The 22,820-nt window shown below is 42.9% G+C and overlaps 1 protein-coding gene across 4 annotated transcripts in view; it reads left to right on the forward strand.

Annotated features, from left to right (window-relative positions):
* Positions 1-22,820, forward strand: part of LOC129867048 (S phase cyclin A-associated protein in the endoplasmic reticulum-like) — a 100,833-nt gene that overhangs the window by 58,615 nt on the left and 19,398 nt on the right. For all 4 annotated transcript variants that reach the window (XM_055940159.1, XM_055940160.1, XM_055940161.1 and 1 more), the window contains 3 exons: positions 13,281-13,404; positions 19,002-19,231; positions 20,846-21,001. In XM_055940159.1, the coding sequence (XP_055796134.1) occupies positions 13,281-13,404; positions 19,002-19,231; positions 20,846-21,001 (510 nt within the window). The remainder of the gene's footprint in view (positions 1-13,280; positions 13,405-19,001; positions 19,232-20,845; positions 21,002-22,820) is intronic.

The following is a 22,820-nucleotide window of genomic DNA, read 5'->3' on the forward strand; positions in this document are numbered from 1 at the left end:
TGACAGGTGTATAAAATTGAGCACACCGCCATGCAATCTCCATAGACAAACATTGACAGTAGAATGGCCTTACTGAAAAGCTCAGACTTTCAACGTGGCACCGTCATTAGATGCCACCTTTCCAGCAAGTCAGTTCGTCGAATTCCTGCCCTGCTAGTGCTGTTATTGTGAAGTGGAAACGTCTAGGAACAACAACGGCTCAGCCGCGAAGTGGTAAGCCACACAATCTCACTGAACGGGACGTCGAGTGCTGAAGCGTGTAGCGCGTAAAAATAGTCTGTCCTTAGTTGCAACACTCACTACCGAGTTCCAAACTGCCTCTGGAAGCAACGTCAGCACAATAACTGTTCGTCGGGAGCTTCATGAAATGGGTTTTCATGGCCGAGCAGCCGCACACAAGCATAAGATCACCATGCGCATTGCCAAGTGTCGGCTGGGGTGGTGTAAAGCTTGCCGCCATTGGACTCAACAGTGGAAACGTGTTTTCTGGAGTGATGAATCACGCTTCACCATCTGGCAGTCCGACAGGCTTTGGCAGATGCCAGGAGAACACTACCGGCCCGAATGCATAGTGCCAACTATAAAGTTTGGATGAGGAATAATGATTTTTTTTTTCATGGTTCGGGCTAGGCCCCTTAGTTCCAGTGAAGGGAAATCTTAACGCTACAGCATACAATGACATTCTAGACCATTCTGTGCTTCCAACTTTGTGTGGCAATAGTTTGGGGAAGGCCCATTCCTGTTTCAGCATGACGATACCCCTGTGTAAAAAGCGAGGTCGATACAGAAATGGTTTGTTGAGATCGGTGTGTAAAAACATGATTGGCCTGCACAGAGCCCTGATCCTCAACCCCATCGAAATCCTTTGCGATGAATTGGAACGCCGACTGCGAGCCAGGCCTAATCGCCCAACATCAGTGCCCGACCTGCTTTTGTAGCTGAATGAAAGCAAGTCCCTGCAGCAATGTTCCAAATTCTAGTGGAAAGTCTTCCCAGAAGAGTGGAGGCTGTTATAGCAGCAAAGGGGGCACCAACTCTATATTAATGCCCATGGTTTTTGAATGAGATGACGAGCAGGTGTCCACATACTTTTGGTCAAGTGTGTATAATGACACTATGTTTAATACAAATTGTTCATGAAGGGTATGTGGCTGTTGCTTGTGGCTCTGTGAGGGTCATTGTCATTGATCATAATGCATCTTGCTGACCTCTTGTGATGTCACCTCTGCTGAGACAGCCGTGAGGAAGTGTATGGGATGTCAAATTACTTCATTTACTTTGGCTGGAACCTCCATGGTCCCCATACAATACAACTTCATGAATCCATTGAAATTGACATTTTGTATTTTTTTGTCCTTTCCATCGCCCATATTCCCATACTCTTCACAACCAATATCCTGGCCTATTGCTGCTCTCATGAGTCATGAGCCGACATTTCACTGTCTGTCGTCCAACCGGACCTCCACTTAAAACCCATGAGCCTTACCAGCTGCTGTGTAAGTCTCTAAAGACATGTTCCACACTCTGACCTCCGTGACAGCTCTCCTCTGTTTACAATTTGTGATGTTTTTGCAATTGCGTAAAGTGAGTGAGGTAACCTCAACCCTTCCTTTTATTTCTCTGTTTATAGTGCTCGTATCTCAATCAATACTTTCAGAATGGATCATGAATAATAATGCACCCTTTTTAGAAGGAAAAAGGGATTACATTTTGGTCATCTATTTTGTGTTCATTCTTTTCTGTTGATATACAGAAAGGCCATGTGTCTAATCCATCAGAAGGACTCTGTCGTGGTTTTGAGTTGTGGCTCTGGAGTTAGTGTGGCCTGCCAGTAGATAACCTCGGAGAGACTGCCATTCTCACAACACTGGAACTCTCTAATGGACTGGAATGGCCTCTCTCCTACACTCATTAGCATTTACTGTTTCACAAACCTCTACTAATGGACAAATGCGTCTTTTATTTCTAATGCATTTAAAAACGGCCATCTCGTGTTTATAGATTAAAAAAATAAAAAATATTCACTCAATCACTAATCCTGGAGAATTTGAAGCAGACTTCCGTATCGTGAGGAATTTTATTAACTTAAATTGGGGTGACAGGTTTTTACTTGTAGGTAGCTAGGAGTCTTTTGCTCACAATTGGACTGTTTCTGCTTGTTGAAGCGGGAGACTACACCCACACACACTGTTGTTCCTTCACTTTGAGACAGCCACTTGACGTACGGAGGAAGAGGAGTTGAATAAGATCAGAGGTACTTCTTTCATCCTCTGCCGGGCTCCTAGTCCAATCCAGAGCTGAAGTGTGCCATGTCTAGTGACAAAGGAATGGCCTCCATGTTACCTGCTTTCAGGACTCAATTACCACCTTGTCTGAACATGTTGAAAATAACTTCTTCAGATCTTCTAGAAATATACATAAGACTGAGGACAACTTTAATTAAGCATGAATTGGCAGGTCACTCCTGTGGCGTCATCACAATTAGGAATGTTAGAATGTAACCTTCCTAAAGTAAAGCTCAAGAAGGTGGTCCAGTTCTGTTGACAGTTCTTAGTATGTGTTCCACTTGATAAAGTGGTATTATATGTTGAATAGTACATAATAACAGTATATTCATGATGTTACCAGTGGCAAAGCAGACGACGTGTTGCCAGTTCCTGTCTACCCAGCACCTGTGGGATCAGGTTGTGATAGGCTAGCTGTCTTTGGGCTGTCTGCTCCCTCTGTCCTCCATGCTATAGTGTAGAGTGCTGCCTCAGGCCTGGGGTTGTTGTTGGGCCCCTGAGAGCTATGAGCCTGGGTCAGAACTTGTGATAACCCTCTTCCAGAGCACATCAATCCGGCACCTCAGATCACATCTCACCGTTGCCGCTTGCTATCGGCCACCCTCTGCCCCCAGCTGTGCCCTGGACACCATATGTGAACTGATTGCCTCCCACCACCTTCAGAGCTCATGCTGCCTGGTGACCTAAACTGGGACATGCTTAACACCCCGGCCATCCTACAATCTAAGCTTGATGGCCTCAATCTCACATAAATTATCAATGAACCTACCAGGTACAACCCCAAATCTATAAATACGGGCACCCTCATAGATATCATCCTAACCAACTTGCCCTCCAACTACACCTCTGCTGTTTTTAACCAAGATCTCAGCGATCACTGCCTCATTGCCTGCATCCGTAATGGGTCCGCGGTCAAACGACCACCTCTCATCACTGTCAAACGCTCCCTAAAACACTTCAGCGAGCAGGCCTTTCTAATCGACCTGGCCTGGGTTTCCTGGAAGGATATTGACCTCATCCCGTCAGTAGAGGATACCTGGTCATTCTTTGAAAGTGCCTTCTTCACCATCTTAAATAAGCATGCCCCATTAAAAAAAAAATGTAGAACCAGGAACAGTTATAGCCCTTGGTTCTCTCCAGACCTGACTGCCCTTGACCAGCACAAAAACATCCTGTGGCGTTCTGCATTAGCATCGAATAGCCCCCGTGATATGCAACTTTTCAGGGAAGTTAGGAACCAATATACACAGGCAGTTAGGAAAGCTAAGGCTAGCTTTTTCAAGCAGAAATTTGCATCCTGTAGCACAAACTCAAAAAAGTTCTGGGACACTGTAAAGTCCATGGAGAATAAGAGCACCTTCTCCCAGCTGCCCATTGCACTGAGGCTAGGAAACACTGTCACCACCGGTAAATCCACTATAATTGAGAATTTCAATAAGCATTTTTCTACTGCTGCCCATGCCTTCCACCTGGCTACCCCTACCCCGGTCAACAGCCCTGCACTCCCCACAGCTACTCGCCCAAGCCTCCCCATTTCTCCTTCACCCAAATCCAGATAGCTGATGTTCTGAAAGAGCTGCAAAATCTGGACCCCTACAAATCAGCCGGGCTAGACAATCTGGACCCTCTCTTTCTAAAATTATCTACTGAAATTGTTGGAACCCCCATCACTAGCCTGTTCAACCTCTTTCGTATCGTCTGAGATTCCCAAAGATTGGATAGGCTGCTGCGGTCATCCCCCTCTTCAAAGGGTGAGACACTCTAGACCCAAACTGCTACAGACCTATATCTATCCTACCCTGCCTTTCTAAGGTCTTCGAAAGCCAATTTAACAAACAGATTACCGACCATTTCGAATCCAACCGTACCATCTCCACTATGCAATCTGGTTTCAGAGCTGGTCATGGATGCACCTCAGCCACGTTCAAGGTCCTAAATGATATCATAACCGCCATCGATAAGAGACATTACTGTGCAGCTGTATTCATCGACCTGGCCAAGGCTTTCGACTCTGTCAATCACCACATTCTTATTGGCAGACTCAATAGCCTTGGTTTCACAAATGAATGCCTCGCCTGGTTTAACAACTACTTCTCTGATAGAGTTCAGTGTATCAAATTGGAGGGCCTGTTGTTCGGACCTCTGGCAGTCTCTATGGGGGTGCCACAGGGTTCAATTCTCAGGTCGACTCGCTTCTCTGTATACATCAATGATGTCGCTCTTGCTGCAGGTGATTCTCTGATACACCTCTACGCAGACGACACCATTCTGTATACTTCTGGCCTTTCGTTGGACACTGTGTTAACTAACCTCCAGACGAGCTTCAATGCCATACAACTCTCCTTCCGTGGCCTCCAACTGCTCTTAAATGCAAGTAAAACTAAATGCATGCTCTTCAATCGATCACTGCCCGCACCTGCCCGACCGTCCAGCATCACTACTCTGGACGGCTCTGACTTAGAATATGTGGATAACTACAAATCCTAGGTGTCTGGTTAGACTGTAAACTCTCCTTCCAGACTCACATTAAGCATCTCCAATCCAAAATTACATCTAGAATCGGCTTCCTATTTCGCAACAAAGCATCCTTCACTCATGCTGCCAAACATACCCTTGTAAAACTGACCATCCTACCGATCCTCGACTTTGGCGATGTCATTTACAAAATAGCATCCAACACTCTACTCAACAAATTGGATGCAGTCTATCACTGTGCCATCTGTTTTTTGTCACCAAATCCCCATATACTACCCACCACTGCGACCTGTACACTCTCGTTGGCTGGCCCTCACTTCACTCTCGTCGCCAAACCCACTGGCTCCAGGTCATCTACAAGTCTCTGCTAGGTAAAGCCTGCCTTATCTCAGCTCACTGGTCACCATAGCAGCACCCACTCGTAGCACGCGCTCCAGCGGGTATATCTCACTTGTCACCCCCAAAGCCAATTCATCTTTTGGCTGCCTTTCCTTCCAGTTCTCTGCTGCCAATGACTGGAACGAACTGCAAAGATCTCTGAGGCTGGAGACTCCTATCTCCCTCACTAGCTTTAAGCACCAGCTGTCAGAGCAGCTCACAGAATACTGCACCTGTACATAGCCCATCTGTAAATAGCCCATCCAACTACCTCATCCCCATACTGTATTTATTTCTTTATCTTGCTCCTTTGCACCCCAGTATCTCTACTTGCACATTCATCTTCTGCACATCTACCATTCCAGTGTTTAATTGTTATATTGTAATTACTTCGCCACCATGGCCTATTTATTGCCTTAACTCCCTTATCTTACCTCATTTGCACTCACTGTATATAGACTTTTTGTTTTATTTTTTCTACTGTATGTTTGTTTATTCCATGTGTAACTGTGTTGTTGTTTTTTGTCAAACGGCTATGCTTTATCTTGGCCAGGTCGCAGTTGCAAATGAGAACTTGTCCTCAACTAGCCTACCTGGTTAAATAAAGGTGAAAAAATATATATATATATAAAATCCAGCCCACACTCATCGTAGCCCTGTACATGGTTAAACATGTATTACACCCACATTCATTATATATAAACACACACATTTACAATATAGAGGAAATGTAAGGGCAAGGGATGGGAATATTGGGAGCCAGTGATGAGATTCAACACAAGGACATGGCCCGTCTGTCCACTAATCACTGTTGTTCATCTGGGTGGCTGTATTGCGTAATGGTCGGCGTCTGTGAGATAGACACTAACCCCCAGCGCTTGCTACATTATCTGTTTACAGTAATGCTGCCGTATTGATCGCCTCCTCTCAGATAAGCTGAGTGATTTACAAAAAAGTCAACTGCAGTCGGAGATGCTTGGGTAATATTACCCCCCTGGGAGGCCCACTACTAGTTGTTACCATTACATTAATGAGCTAATTCCTCTGAGGCTCGGCTAATGTCCCTGTGTAACCCTGTGGCCGCTGGATCCATGTCTAGACTAGCAGAGCAACAACTCTCATTAACATCAATATAACACAGTATATATATGATATACCAGAGATTTTTACCTGCAAAGTCATCCATAAACCAAATGGTCTTGTGTGTGAAGATGATCCTTAATTGTTCTCCACCTGGATTACCTTTATCACACTCTTACTGTTAAATTTGCATATTCAAATCTCAAGGTGAAGGAGTATTTTTGAGAAAAAATAAGAACCCTGCTAGTTGAAACAGAAAAAAATATACATCCATTGTTAGAGGAATTTTAACAATACTTTCTCAAAATTGAAAAGGCACTCGCACATCTGAGCTATCTCTGCAGCAGGTGCATGGCAACAGTTGAATAAGATGAGAAAAAAGAAGAAACCCGCACATTGCTCTTGCTAGTATCACTGCTCTTTAAGCTTTACGTATCTTCTTCAAGACCTTGCAAGTGTGAGCCCTACTCTGTGTGAATGTGTTTTCTCTTTGTGATTCTGAGTGGAGAGTGTGTTGTGCTCCCTTGGGGAGGAGGGGGCAGAGCTGTCTAAAACAAGCTGTAAATGATCACAGATCCTCACTAGGCAAAACCACAGGTCTGTTCTCTCTGCCTCTGGAGACGCTTATCTTCAGCATCATTATTATTATATGGTGAGGAAATGTTTTGCCCCAGTCTGGAGGTGTGGTTAGACGGGGGGGGGGTAAACGGCGATGCCGTTCTGGCCCTGTTTTTCAATCTTTATTAGCACATCCTTCCTCACTTTGGAGAAATCCCTGCATGATTTAATTAGCAAAAGCAAAGTTTCCACATCACTACTTTAACAAATTTGACTCTTCTCAGATGTGTAATTCTATCAAGAAAAGATGGATGCATTCGTGAAGTATTCCAACCTTGTGTCAACTACTGTGTGTTTATGGGACATGTCCCTGTGTCTCCCAGTAGGGGTCACTGGGGAGTAGAGGAGGAGAGAGACAGGACTGGGGGGAGTTTATCCCAGTGATGTCTGGGCTCAGCACAAGAGAAGCTAGCTTCAGAACAGACAGACTGACCCAGGGGTCGTATAACTTTGTGTTGAATTTGAGAGAATCGGTAGAGGACACTTGATGATACAATTCAAAATGACTGTGGTATCTGGTATCTGTTTTATCTAAGTGATGAGTGGAACAGGGGCAGGCCCCTGTTCTACCACATTGAAAATGAAACCAGCTTATATTTAAGCTTTTTAGTTTTAGAGAGAGGTCTTAACTTCTGAGAAGGCTCTCGATATGCGCAACGGTCTAAGGCACTGCATCCCAGTGCGAGAGGCGTCACTACAGACCCTGGTTCGATTGTATCACAACTGACTGTGATTGGAAGTCCCTATAGGGGGGCGCACAATTAGCCCAGCGTCGTCCGGGTTAGGGTTTGGCCGGGGTAGGCTGTCATTGTAAATAAGAATTTGTTCTTAACCGACTTGCCTAGTTAAATAAAACGAATAAAAATGAATAGTCCAGTGACACTGCTATGCTAGGACACTGCATGTTAAAACACTCATAGTTAGTTACCCACCTCAGTCACATGACTGAGTGTATGCTGTGTAATCAAAGCTGCTACCTTAGGTTTCATTTCAGGATGTCGTTATATGGTGTGAGTGTGTGATGCATGAAGGCTCATCAGATTACTCCCAGTTCATACCCAGCCAGTGTGGAACGTCTTGGAAGCACTCAGGGTATCGGAAAGATCAACAGAAGAATCAAATGAGTGTCATTTAGATAGCAGTGAATGAAGGGATTGTTTGACAGCACCAGGAAATGGATTTGCTCCTCACCTTGTATTTTGGCTTAGGGTTGGTTTTCTTTCCATGAACACACATTTTCCCTGTTGAAAAGCAGGGATTCAACCTGATCTGGAAGTTGGTCAAATTTCTGCAGCATTTCCATGGTCAGGCCTGACTGGGCACATAGGAAAAGCACTGAGATGTTGGGAAACGTGAGCTTGAGGTTCAGGTGGAACGATCTCCTGCTTGATAACCCAGTGACAAAAGCATAAAGAGTCTTTTACATGGATGATGTCCTATTATCTTTGCAATAAGGGAAGACTTCTGAAAATTGGAAACATTTTACCTGTAAGGGGAGTCTACCTGGTATTTTCCCAGTACCCTAAACTATTATGCTGTTTCTGTTGTGTTTTTATATCACTAAGAAAATATTTCTAAATACTCTTGAGCCCTAAGTGTTTTCTGGGATATTGGGGCAGTACTATACTGCGGGGGGGTCCTGACCTTCGCTCTAATTTTTCCCTTCCCAGCCATCTGTCTATCAGCCCCTGGGATACTCTATGGATTCTGGGATAGTTTAAATTTAAGAGTTTTAATTCAGCCACAGAGATCAGTGACACTCCCAATCCCCCAGCCCCCTTGTCATGTCCGAGCCTGTCGGCCACCCACGGTGATCCCCACAGGGCTCCACGGTGTATGGTTGTCCCAGGGGGCTGGCCCAGAATACTGTGTGCTCTAGTCCAGTCTGTGTCTTTAGTCTCTATCTAGCCCTTTACAATAGCTCCTGGCTTGAGATGGCTGTGTGTGTGTCTATGGCCTCATCAGAACAGGAGGGTGGTTTGCTGTGGCCGACCATCTGAGGTTAAGCAGTTTAGAGTAGGTGAGCAATTATCTACATCTCTCCAAGTTTCTTATTCTTCTCTCTCTCAAATCAAATCAAATGTATTTATATAGCCCTTCTTACATCAGCTGATATCTCAAAATGCTGTACAGAAACCCAGCCTAAAACCCCAAACAGCAAGCAATGCAGGTGTAGAAGCACCATCTCTCTCTCCTCTCTCCTATTTCCTCTCTCTTGCTCTTTCTCTCCGCAACCTGTCAGTATGGGCCGTCAGTGGAACCTAATCCCACGTCTACAAAATAAGGTTTCATTAATCCCAGATTAACAATGTACCCGTTGTATCTCCCACTGGGTGTAGTCTGGCGGTTAGTGCAGGCACCAAATCCTTGGTTCCGGCAGTGGGTGTGGCATGCTGTCAAATGAGCACCCAGAGCTGTGTAGGTGGAGGTATGCTGCCTGTTAGGATGGACTGGCATACGTGGATCAACCAACGCAGCCTACATAGTGCATGGGTAACACGAGACGGAATACCATGGCCCCTTACCAAATTCCTCCTCAAAATCTTTGAAATAGGCTGTCATCAAGGGGGCACTGAGACAGATTCCAGGGACAGGGATGATATCAGGTGTCATGCTAATTAAGCTCAATTAGGTGGGAGGGAGCTAAAGATGGATCACCGAGATTGCTCATTGCATGAGCTGCTGTAAGGACATTACTCAAACGTGCCTCTGACAGTCGCCATTTGTTTAGCGGCCCTAAAACATGTCTGATTAGCTGTGTTACAAAGCAATTGCATGCTCATTACATGAGTAGTTGACTGAGTCGATTGTGAGAAGTCAGTGGAAGTTCATGACTCCAGATCTGACTCTGGTTGAGAGTGTGGTGATTAGGGCTGCAAAGCTACCAGTAATTTTCCAAAGTTACCCAAAACTTCAAAATTTTCAGAAGATAACGGGTAATCGATGTAAATCTATGGTATTTTTGGTAATTTTATACATGAATATATATATATATATATATGTGTTTGTGATATATATATATAGTGGGGCAAAAAAGTATTTAGTCAGCCACCAATTGTGCAAGTTCTCCCACTTAAAAAGATGAGAGGCCTGTCATTTTCATCATAGGTACACTTCAACTATGACAGACAAAATGAGGGGAAAAAATCCAGAAAATCACATTGTAGGATTTTTTATGAATTTATTTGCAAATTATGGTGGAAAATAAGTATAATAAAATGCAAATTAATTACTTGAAAATCATACAATGTGATTTTCTGGATTTTTGTTTTAGATTGTCTCTCACAGTTGAAGTGTGCCTATGATAAAAATTACAGACCTCTACATGTTTGTAAGTAGGAAAACCTGCAAAATCGGCAGTGTATCAAATACTTGTTCTCCCCACTGTATAGGATATATCATGCCGAAACCCTCATATTAAAAACAAATAGTTTTCAATAAATTGATTTATATTTAGATTATTGTTTTACAGCTTTGTCATTCTATTTTTTTTTTTTTTTTTAAATCATCATATTTGATTATTGTATTTATTCTGCATGTGACGAGGCCAAAAAAAAGGCCAAAGAGGATAATTTGAAGTACCCAAAAGGGCCACCAGATGTCTTGTGATAAATTACATAAAATCCTTAAGTTACCACAACTCTTGTAGTTTACCAGTAAACGTTCAAAAGTTTCCTTTAATATACCCTCCTTTTGCAAACCTAGTGGTGATTCTAATGGGAATGGAATTGAATTAAAGACTAAAATCATCAATATAATGATTAATAGATGAACTGCTATAAAATGAAATGTGCATTCTGTATAGTTAGATGGAACATTTTCAGCATACATTTGCAATGTTAACTTGTACAGCAACATTTTCCTTTGGATCCATCTTGGTTCCTCTCACATGGGTTTCTTGTAGAGAATGGAAGCAGTCGACGGCTGTTTTTCTCCCTAATAAGATTAGAGTAAATAAATTGGGGATGTGCCTTTTAATCTGCTGGTTAAGAGTGGCAGCCACCTGGGGACTGCCCCCCCCCCCCCCCCATCTCCCTACATGGATAAAGACATTCTGGGCAGGGCAACCTCTACTTATACATGGTGAAAAAACAGGGTGCTATGGTTGACAGGTTTTTATGGACACTGTGAAGATGGTGTTTGCCTATTGCAAGCGTTGCTTTTGTAGCCTAATATTTACAAGATATTTTTTAAATATTGACCTTGCCTTTTTTTTGTAAGATTATCGTTCATGTTCCATTTGACTGCTCTGATGCTATCCCTCTCCTCATAATTTGTATAACGTCTTATAGATTTCCCAGGCCTTTTCATGTTGAAGCTGTAACAGAATCAGCCCAACCCTGTCATTTGACCAGGTGACCTGACACCCTGCTATTGCATTCCATCACAGTACCTGAAGGAATATTCATATGAAATGGCCTTTCTCCCCACTGTGTCAGGCATGGGAATGACAATGGCTTGGTTTCATCTCTGTACGTTAATTGTTCTAGTTCTTTTCTATCTGCATTGTTAGTAAGGGCCTGTAAGTAAGCATTTCACTGTTAGTCTACACCTGTTGTTTACTAAGCATGTGATAACTAACATTTGATTTGATATGGACATATATCTAAGCAGCGCAGCATCAGACTGAGAGGAAAACTAGTATTTCATTCAATTGGTACAGTCTTTCTAATGATGGTGGAATTATGTCAGTGAAAAACTGACTTCTTGCCGAGTTACTCAATCATGGATCTGTTTTTTTGGGGGGGGATCAGTCAGGCAGGCAGCCCCGGTGCTGGTCGACTGCCCAGAGAGCACAGTTTGGTGGGGTTCTCACGTTACTTCACTCTGGCCCGATAGAGGTTGTGTTATTGTTCCACTCATCCATGATGGCTGTCTTATCCTAACCACTCCATTTCAATACTTTTTTATTTTACCTTTGTTTGACTAGGCAAGTCAGTTAAGAACAAATTCTTATTTACAATGACTGCCTGGGAACAGTGGGTTAACTGCCTTGTTCAGGGGCAGACAGACAGATTTTTACCTCAGCTCGGGGATTCGATCTAGCAACCTTTCGGTTACTGGCCCAACTCTCTAACCACTAGGCTGCCTACCGCCCCTTATAATATACTTTATATCAATATAACATAATGAATGTGTTTTGGTGCTTGACACATAAACAGATGTCATTAAGTAGTGATTGGTGGAAACGGGGATCAACACACCAGGTTTGGTTTGTGTTTTCTCAGGAATGTGTTGATAAATGTTGGTGGAAAAGACCCAAACATTTTATTTGGCTAGAAAGCCCATACACATATGGCATATGATACCCATACAGTAAGATTCTTACTGTAAAAATGTTTAGTAAGCAAGTCTTGGCGTGCTTAACCAGACCTTGATGGACTATTTGGAAATGTTCCTATAACTCACAATGTAATGCTTCTCACATTATCACCACATTCTATGTCTGACAGCTTTACACTACATTGTCAATAATGATATGGAGCAAATGACAGATCTGCCAACTAGCATATGAAACAACTGGAATATTTTGGTCACGAGGAAGTTATTGACAGACCTATCCACCTAGGCCTACATCAGTCTCTGATATTTTCTCTCTATATGCCGACTAGGTTGGAGTGGAAATGCGTTGCAGATGTGAAGGTTGCGGTAGATATCAAAATATTTACCAGTTGAAATAAACATGGCCTACTTTAGAATAGGAAAGCCAGATTCCATTCTTCCTCAGAGCAGATAGGACACGCCACTCTGCTATTGGCTAAAATATACAGTTGTCAGAAAATATTAAGTGATGAAAGAAGGGCGAGGGGGAGCAGCAGTCAGAGTAGAATGATTCATCAGGTATCTGTAGCATTAATCGTCTCTGGGGCTTGTTTAAAGCAGACATAATACAGAGGCATGTTCCGCTCACTGCTCTGCTCTGCCTGGCTGTGGCCTGGGGCTCTGAGCTGAAGAGCTGCTGAGAGGAATGGCCTTATCTCCACAGAGGAAACACTACAGGATCTGACTCCAGATTGGACTGCCTGGCACTGTGATTGCAGATTCCATCCAGCAGCTTCTCTGGTTATGCAGATCTCTTGTCTTATTACTGTCCCACTCTGGATAAGGAGTTGACTAGTGAGGTAGTCTCATTGTAAGCATAAGTAGTAGTTACTATAACTGGGTTCCTGAATGTTGCTTTCCGTCTCTTGCTGTCAGTGATGTATATGCTTTCAACTCTGCCAAAGATAAAACAATCTTTTAAGGAACCACACATTTGGTGTAGTGCGTTTTGGTTTCTTGATCACTTGAGAGCCTTGTCAATGCCCGTGATAAACTCCTACACTGTATCTCGTGTTGTTTTGAATGAGCTGTATAGAGCGTAACATTCTGCCTTGAACTATTTAGTTTTACTTGTGACAAGTGATTCATCTTGTTCTTCCTCTTGTCTCTCTCTCCTCTCAGGTCTCTATGTGCGGCTATAAACACCTACTATCTGGCATGCTCTCGCTGCCACCTCAACTGCACATATGTTATCTTCAGCAACAAGATAGCCTTCCTCATGGACCTGCTGCTACATCAGCTTACAGTAAGTGTCCTTTCACCACACCATAGAAAACATCTCCTATTACTACCATTATTGATATAACATTAATTAACATATGTTCTCTCAAACAACACGTATTATTTTTGCTTGAGTCACTAAAGTTTGTGTGATGCTTATGAAGGTGACATGGCATGATCGAAACTGCAGCTAGTTTACCCAAGGACCAGGCTGTTTAATGAATCTCTTCCAATGTCTCTGTAAATTCTCCTCCTGGCTACATGCAACACTTAAGTGCTGAAAAACTAGGACCTCATCACCAGCATTTATTCCTTCCTGGCACTGTGTTAATAAAAGACAGAGAGAGACACACGCTACAGTATAAATCCTGGCCCTGCCACAGCCACAGGCTTAGCCACGCAGATTAGGGAATGAGAGAGGGAGGGAAAGAGCAGCCTGTCAGGAAGGCAATATGGCGGCTGGGTTACCTGTCAGCCCATATCCTTCAGCACTCTCTGAGACTGTAAACATCAGCCGACTCCAAACATCTAACGTGGCGGCTGCACACTTCATAGAACCAGACAAGGCACAGACATGGCCTTTGCTACATACATGAACTCTATTGGGGCTTCCTTTTCCAGCCCTGAGTTCCAATCCAAAGCTGTCATATTTCCTGAGGGCACAGAGGGGGAGATTAGCCTGTACACTTCAGTTTATATAAAACATATTCCCACAGCTGCTCTGACGACTAAAATGTTGAACAGCACAATGCGAACTTTTCAAGTTGTGTTGGATAGTGACAAATATGGGGCTCATGAATAGTCCATGTAAAAACATGTGTGTGCGTGCGCACGTGTGTTTGTGTTTGGAAGTGGGTGGGGGTAGCAAGTGCCGCCGTCGGTGCTTGTCCCTCTTTTTAATTAGATTTGTGGAGAATGTTGGTGGATTTACTAATGCTGTCAGCATGCTGCCCTAACCATTAGTCTAAATGAGATGTTTTCAGACGTTTTACCTGACAATCTCCTTTTTTCTACAACACACACACCAAAATGTCACTTACAGTGCCTTCAGAAAGTATTCACACACCTGGACTTCTTCCTCATTTTGTTTCAGCCTGAATTTAAAATTGATTACATTTAGGTGTCACTGGCCTACGCACTACCCCATAATGTCAAAGTAGAATTGTGTTTTTTGACATTTTTACAAATTAATTTAAAATGAAAAGCTGAAATTTCTTGAGTCATTAAGTATTCAACCCCTTTTTTATGGCAAGCCAAAATAAGTTTAGAAGTAAAGATTTGTTAACAAGTCATGGACTCACTCTGTTTCCAATAATAGTGTTTAACATCATTTTTTAAATGACTACCTCATTTCTGTACCCCAAACATACAATTATCTATAAAGTCCCTCAGTTGAGCTGTGAATTTCAAACACAGATTCAACCACAAAGACCAGGGAGGTTTTACAATGCCCCGCAAAGAAGGGCACCTATTGGTAGATGGGTAAAAATAAAAAAGCAGATATTGAATATCCCTTTGAGCATGGTGAAGTTATTAATTACACTTTGGATTGTGTATCAATACACCCAGTCACTACAATGATACAGGCGTCCTTCCTAACTCCGTTACAAGAGAGGAAGAAAACCACTTAGGGATTTCACGATGAGGCCAATGGTGACTTTAAAACAGTTGCAGAGATGTATGGCTGCGATGGAGAAACTGAGGATGGATCTACAACATTGTAGATAATCTACAATACTAGCCTAATTGACAGAGTAAAAAGAAGGAAGCCCGTACAAAATGTAATATTCCAAACAACACAACTAGATGAAAGATTAATTCACCTTTCAGCAGGACAATAGCCTTAAGCACAAGGCCACGTCTACCTGGAGTTGCGTACCAAAAAGACAGTGAATGTTCCTGAGTGGCCGAGTTACAGTTTTGTCTTAAATCTTGAAAATGGATGTCTAGCAATGATCAACATACAACTTGACAGAGCTTGAATAATTAAAAAAATAATAATGTGCAAATATTGTACAATACAGTTGTGCAAAGCTCTTAGAGACTTACTCAGAAAGATTCACTGCTGTAATCGCTACCAAAGGTGATTCTAACATGTATTGACTCTGGAGTGTGAATACTTACACTACCGGTCAAAACACCTACTCATTCAAGGGTTTTTCTTTATTTTTACTATTTTCTACAGTGAAGACATCAAAACTATGAAATATCACATATTGAATCATCTAGTAACCAAAAAAGTGTTAAACAAATCCCAATATATTTTATAATTGAGATTCTTCAAATAGCAACCCTTTGCCTTGATTACAGCTTTGCACACTCTCGAATCTCAAATATAACATATATTTTGATTTGTTTAACACTTTTTGGATTACCACATGATGCCATATGTGTTATTTCACAGTTTTGATGTCTTCACTATTATTCTACAATATAGAAAATAGTAAAAAATAAAGAAAAACCCTTGAATGAGTAGGTGGTTCTAAAACTTTTGAACGGTAGTGTATGTAACTGAGATATTTCTGAAAATGGTTGTCTAGCAATTTGACAGAGCTTGAAGAATTTTGAAAAGAATTATGTGCAAATATTGCACAATCCAGGTGTAGAAAGCTCACCGCTGTAATTGCTGCCAAAGGTGCTTCTACATAGTATTGACTCAGGGTTGTGAATACTTATGTAAATGAGATTTCATTTTCAATACATTTGCAAAAAATTCTAAACATGTTTTCAGTTTGTCATTTTTGGGTATTGTGTGAGTGTGAAAAAAATATATTTAATCCATTTTGTAACACAACAAAATGGGGAGTAAGTCAAGGGGTATGAATTCTTTCTGAAGGCACTATATCTAAAAGGGGAAATGCACTCTGTGCTCCTGTCACAGGATCTCCATACCTTTTTAGGATTGGGAATTGCCAGGGACCTAACAGTTCGATATTATCATTATACTTAGGTACCGGTACGATATGTATTGTGATTCTCACGATTCAAAATGTATTTCGATACAATACTGTGATTTTTATTGCGATTTTATGTTCCAAACCTATTGCTCGCCATATGTCTGCTGCAGAGAGATAAGAGAGAGCATGAGAAAACGAGTTTTGATCGGTCAGTGAAGTAAAATGGCTAAAAACATGTTGGCTCACTATTTAAAAAGAAGGAAGAAGGAAAAATACTGGTGTTTTGGCACAAATACAGCCAACTACCTCTAGCTACTGCTACCTACAGTACAAATCGATACTTTTAGCCAAATATCGATATATCGTCCAAAAATAATTTTGCGATATGTAACTATCTACCCCCCCATCACTAATTCCTTTGGTCTTTATATACCCTGAATCTCTCTAAATATATCTTTATTAATAAACATTTATTGGAGTATTTTTCAGATGCTTGTGCTCTTCTTGTAATAAAGAGTTTAGGATAACTAAATCATGTCAGAACTTGGAGCATACCGATTCCTCTTTCAGCCCTTATTTGTCTAAGGTGAGGGTAAGGGGAGCCTTTAGTTAATCCCACAGATGGTTAATACAGAACCCTCCCCTATGTTAGCTCCAGTCCAGTGGTTTTCTCCACAGAGTCTCAGTATTCGGTTGGCTTCCTTTGTTACCAGAGAGGGAATACCTCTGAGACCTCTCATATGGTAGCAGTCTGGCACGGCAACAGTAACCATGTCACACTGATTGTTAATCACCGATTTATGGCCCACAATTGGTGAATTATACAATAACACGTGTGTTCTTTATGGCATGGTGTATCAGGATCCCAACCAATACAAATGGCCTTTGCCAGTAAACAAAAGAAAGGGATATTTCCTCCGTCTCAATTGTCTGTGTTCTAGAAGGCAGGCTGAGGTTTAAATGACCAGGGCCCAGATTCACAAAACCTTCTTAAGAATACATTTCTTAACTGCCATTTTTCCTTGACTATAGACTTTTGAAGAAAGTTAATCAAAGTTGCTGTTCCTCAAAAACGTTATTGGAAATGTTTTTCCACTGTTTCTTATTTATCTCCTTAAGCAAAAAGTTGAAGAAATTTGATTCTTGAAAATAAAGTTTTTGGAGTTGTTCTTCCAAGATAGCTAAACCCTTGTCTTAAATTCAGGGCAGTGAGAGAATAAGCTCATTAAATCAATTGAACATGTTTAATTCACTCTCAAACTTCATCTGAAAGTTTCAGTATTGATTTATTTTAAACCCAAGAACATGTTTTAAAACAGTAACCTCAGTAGGAAATATGCTAACATGATTTCCATTGCTATCTAGATAGCTAGCTAAATCGGTTGCCTAGCAACAAACATCTTAAGAAAAATTTGTGAAGATATTTGAGATGTTCGTAAGAATAATTAAATCTTAAGATATTGTTGAGGAATTGCACTTATGAACTATCTTGTGAATTTTTTTTTTTTTCTTAAGAAGGGTCTTATGTTTTTGCGTAAGAAGTGTTTTGTGGAGCCTCCCGAGTGGCACAGTGGTTTAAGGCACTGCATCACAGTGCTAGCTCTGCCACTAGAGATCCTGGTTCGAGTCCATGCTCTGTTGCAGCCGGCCGCGACCGGGAGACCCATGGGGCGGCGCATAATTGGCGGCGCATAACATTTTGTTACTTTAATACATTTTTACTAATAACTTATTACATAACTATAACTTATTACATAACTATTCAGACACCAATCAGGTCTTTATGGTAGTGGCCAGAAGGCACTTGACAGCCCACTTGGAGTTTGCCCAAAAAAGCCTAAAAGACTCTCAGACCATGAGAAACAAGGTTCTCTGGTCTGATGAAACCAAGATTGAACTCTTTGGCCTGAATGCCAAGTGTCACGTCTGGAGGAAACCTGGCCCATTCCCTACGGTGAAGCATGGTGGTGGCATCGTCATACTGTGGGGATGTTTTTCAGCGGCAGGGACTGGGAGACTAGTCAGGATCGAGGGAAAGATGAACGGTGCAAAGTACAGTGAGATCCTTGACGATAACCTGCTCCAGAGCGCTCAGGACCTCAGACTGGGGCGAAGGTTCACCTTCCAACAGGACAACGACCCTAAGCACACAGCCAAGACAACGCAACAGTGACTTCGGCACAAATCTCTGAATGTCCTTGAGTGGCCCAGCCAGAGCCCGGACTTGAACTTGATCAAACATCTCTGGAGAGCCCTTCAAATAGCTGTGCAGCGACGCTCCCCATCCAACCTGACATAGCTTGAGAGGATCTGCAGAGAAGACTGGGAGAAACTCCCCAAATACAGGTGTGCCAAGCTGGTAGCGTCATACCCAAGAAGACTTGAGGCTGTAATCGCTGCCAAAGATTCTTCAAGAAAGTACTTATGTCATTTTTTTATTTTGAATAAATATGCAAACATTTCTAAAAACCTGTTTTTGCTTTGTCATTATAGGGTATTGTGTGTAGATTGATGAGAGGAAAAAAACAATTTAATCCATTTTAGGATCAGCTGTAATGTAACAATTTGGAAAAAGTCAAGGGGTCTGAATACTTTCCGAATGCGCTGTGCAGTATGTGATACAAGCTTGTTTGAGAGTGCAGGTATCAAGCTACTGGTACAGACTGGACTGTGACATGGTGGAGGTTTAGAGCTTTTGACTGACCACAGTCTTTTCCTCCTTCAGCTGTTCGTCCCAGATGAAGACAAGACCATATTTGGTCGCAGTGTGAACAAGCAGGTGTTTGAGGGACTGACCACCGGCCTGCTGCATACCAGCGCCACTGTCCTGAGCCTTCTCCGTCCCTATGTCCCTGACTGTGGCCGCGGGGACGCCCCTCGCATCATGTCACCAGACACCAAGACCAAGACCTCCCCTATAGAGTCCTTCAACACCCGCGCCCAGGACCTCATCAGGTAAGCTCTTCCTCCTCATCTCTCTCAAACCACACACCGCTCTATTGGGGCCCTCCTCCCTTTCACAGTACCTCTCTTCCACCACCGCCCATGTCCCCCCTCCACTCTCTTACTGACGGGGTTGATGTGGGAAACCACTGATATTATAACTTAGTTACTGTCAGAAATAGCCTACAAAATGTCAGCTCCCTTGGAATAGGTCCCAGTATTTGTATTTGTTTCCTCCTTCCTCAGGGGCTTTGAGTGAGGGTGAGAGAGGTTGTCCTCTGACATGTGTCTAAATAGTACTTTTTCACACATTCTGGATCAAAATCTTCAGCAAAGTAATAAGTCCTTTTTTTACTTAGGGCAACATAAACAAAGAACACTCCTGGAAGTTTGCAACATCCCCTTGAACTTGGCTTTTGAGTAGCAGGGGCTATGGGCTGTCTCTCCTGGCACTGTGGGGCGGTGAGGAAAGGCAGGCCCAAGCCTTCAGGAAGAGTGGAGTCTTCCAACCATCCCCTCCCACAGCCAATGATTCATTTGACCAGAGCATCTGCACAGGCCCAACTCTCATACTATGTACCAGTCGTAACCCAGGAGACAGGGGAGATCTTGAGGAAAAATGGTGTCTAGTAATCCCTGCAAGGCAATGGACGATTTACCTCAACTGCCTCAAATTATGTATATAATGGTAGGGAGGAAATAAGATTAAAAAAAGATGTTAACTTTTGCAACACTTTCCCATTATGGTGAACTGTAAATCACACAGAGAATATCAGCATTCCGCTTCTACGTCTTAATTTCTTATTACCAATCACTCACCAGGCTTTGTACTATACTTATCTCCTACCAGTGTCAGAAACGTACAGATGCGTGTAACGGGGCAAGACTGAACACTAAACAGCTTTTCAAACAGACTATGGGCCAGCTTCTTTCAGCTTAGGTGAAGCTGTGGAAGAGGATAGTCATAGCAAGTTGCCGTGGTTCAAGTGTCAGATGACCTTTTTGTGGAGGTTGAACATTTTTTTAATTACCTGACTTGAGAAGGCTGCCATTTTGAATGACAGTCCCAACAACAAAAAGGTATGCTAGCAAGTTAAGGGAGTAAGCTAAGCGGAGCCGGAGAGGGAAAGGAATAGATGGATGCCTGTAGTGTAGAACAGTGGCTGGCTTCCTGATTCCTGACTGAGCTGTCTGGTACATCTGGGAGGTCTTGTGATTGACAGCTGAGCCTTCTTGTCTGTCCCTATGGTGGGTAGGGCTAAAGGGGGCTGAGCGGTGGTGGGAGAGGCATACCTTAGCCGTGAGGCAGCCACAGGTCAGCGGACAGTCGGGGCTGTCTCTGGCCTGGCACGGGAGCACAACTGCCATCTAATGATGCTGTTACCAATGATTTGTGGCTGAGAGAGCAGACAAGACAAATATCACAAATATCACAGTAATAACAGGGAGTACAGAGGGTTTAGGTCAGATCACATTTCAACTGTGCTGTCGGTTACTATCAGTGAGGGCCTTTGTTAGGATAAAACATATTTCACCGGGACAGACTTCATTCATTCATTCATTGTGAAAGTTTTGTTCATGTGGATTCACTCTTATCCTCCTTTTGTGTTTGTGTCCCTCCCTCAGCTATGTGGTAAACATGGGTCTGATTGATAAGCTGTACAGCTGCTTCCTGTCTGTCCAGGGCCCGGTGGATGAGAGCCCCAAGATGTCTGCCTTCCTCCAGCAGGCCACCGCTCTGCTGCACGCCATGTGTAAGCTGTGCTTCGCTGTGACCGGCCGGTGAGTGGCAGCAGTCTCCCTTCCTCTATGACCCTCCTCTCCAGACATCCCCCTGTGATCACGCACGGCTGTTCACAAGACTAATGACAGGAGTGACTCACCGTTGGATCTTTTAAGTCTGCCCGGCCATCCCATAAAGACTTGTTGTTGGAGCTCAAACAAAGACAATGCCTCCTTTTCAATCACACTCAGTGGTTTCCTTTAGTCTGAGCGCTGGCAAGCCCATCGTTACTGTTGATCGAGATAGGCATCTACTTCACCCCCGTGCTCTGTCACTCACCATAAACCCTTGCCTCCAGCACGCCAGGGGAAGCCCACCCACGTGTTACTGTGACCTGCCCCGAGAGAGGCTCAATGGCACCGCTGACAGAGGCTAAGCATACAGACTGAGACACAATACCGACGAAGATAGCATGACCCTTAGTACAGGAATGCTGCCCTCATAGTTAAATATCGTCAGTGGTCATATGGTTACATTTGATCCCTTTTAGTTTCTGTAGTGTCATGGTTTGAATTAGAACAGAGGTATTTTAACTCTAAATATTGCTGGTCTGTTGCCAAAACCTTGCATTCTAGACGGGTTGCCTGACAACGTCACAAATGTGTTTGCATCAATGGGGCAGAAGGCTGTGTGTGTTATGATTCTGAACGGTCAGAAAGCTAGAAACAATGACAAAAAGCTGCCATTAGGGGAATATTAAGTGGCTCGTTTCAGCTAATTTTATCTTGTTCTTACACCATGTCTTGTTTTGAAGTGTTTCGACTGATGACACGTCTATGCTAATATGGCTTAAATTCACTAGTAAGCTAACCAACAACTGTAACGATGTATTTGAGAGACAAGTGCTTATTGTGTACATTTATTTATGTTCTCAATAAACATTCTGAGACGAAATACAGTTTCCATCTCAATAATCTTTTGGCGTTGACAGTTGTTTTGCCCAAACGTTGCACACGCATCGTTTTTGTTGCTGAACAACCCATCCGTGTAGAAGTCTTTATTGCCAGGGCTGATTTACTTACTGTAGATGTTGTGACTGTATCGTTCCTGTGCCCACACTGTACTGCTGGTGTACCTCTCCTCTCCAGCTGCTGTGTGCTGTAACAGTGCCCAGCTGCTTCACACCAACACAGGGGAGCACTGCTATGACTGTGTCACTGAATATCTGTGAGAAAACACAGCGCCATAACCTCGCCACTTTAATGAGCGGACCGAGCAGTGTTGCTTAATAATCAACACCCTGCTAATCCAGCCAACTATCTCCATTCTTACCCTGTCCTCTGTGTGTTCAGGAGGTTATACTGGAGAGAATGTATACCATGGTCCTGGAATATGTTTGCCATGCCAGTTGCTGTGTCGAGGGGTTTAACTGGCATTAGAGACCATGTACTTGCAGAGCTAGGAATTTCCACACAGAGCTGTTGGCCAACATATAGTGGGTTCCATCCAGAGGTCAAACAGCCTTTATTCTCTGCCTGCAAATCACATCCGGTGTAGCAGGGGTATTCTTAAATTCCCTGTCAGCACAAGCTTATGGAACTTGTGGGTTTGCAGGAATCCTAATTGTAAAACAATGGGAGCCATTTGACATGAGTTTTCTCTGATGCCATTGACTACGATGTAGTGATGTCTTTGAGAAAGTATATTTCGTACAATGATTAGTCTGAGCTAAACAGAATACTTTTCCCATCTATAAAGCATGGGCTAATCAGGGTAAACTCCTCTTGTGCGCCAGGTGTTAGTCTGGCTATAGAAGTTTACATTGTCTGGCCTCGAGTTTTATGAAGAGGGCAGCTCAGGAACTCAGAGCGATCTCTC

Source organism: Salvelinus fontinalis, chromosome 12 (assembly GCF_029448725.1).
Source record: "Salvelinus fontinalis isolate EN_2023a chromosome 12, ASM2944872v1, whole genome shotgun sequence".
Classification (NCBI taxonomy): domain Eukaryota; kingdom Metazoa; phylum Chordata; class Actinopteri; order Salmoniformes; family Salmonidae; genus Salvelinus; species Salvelinus fontinalis.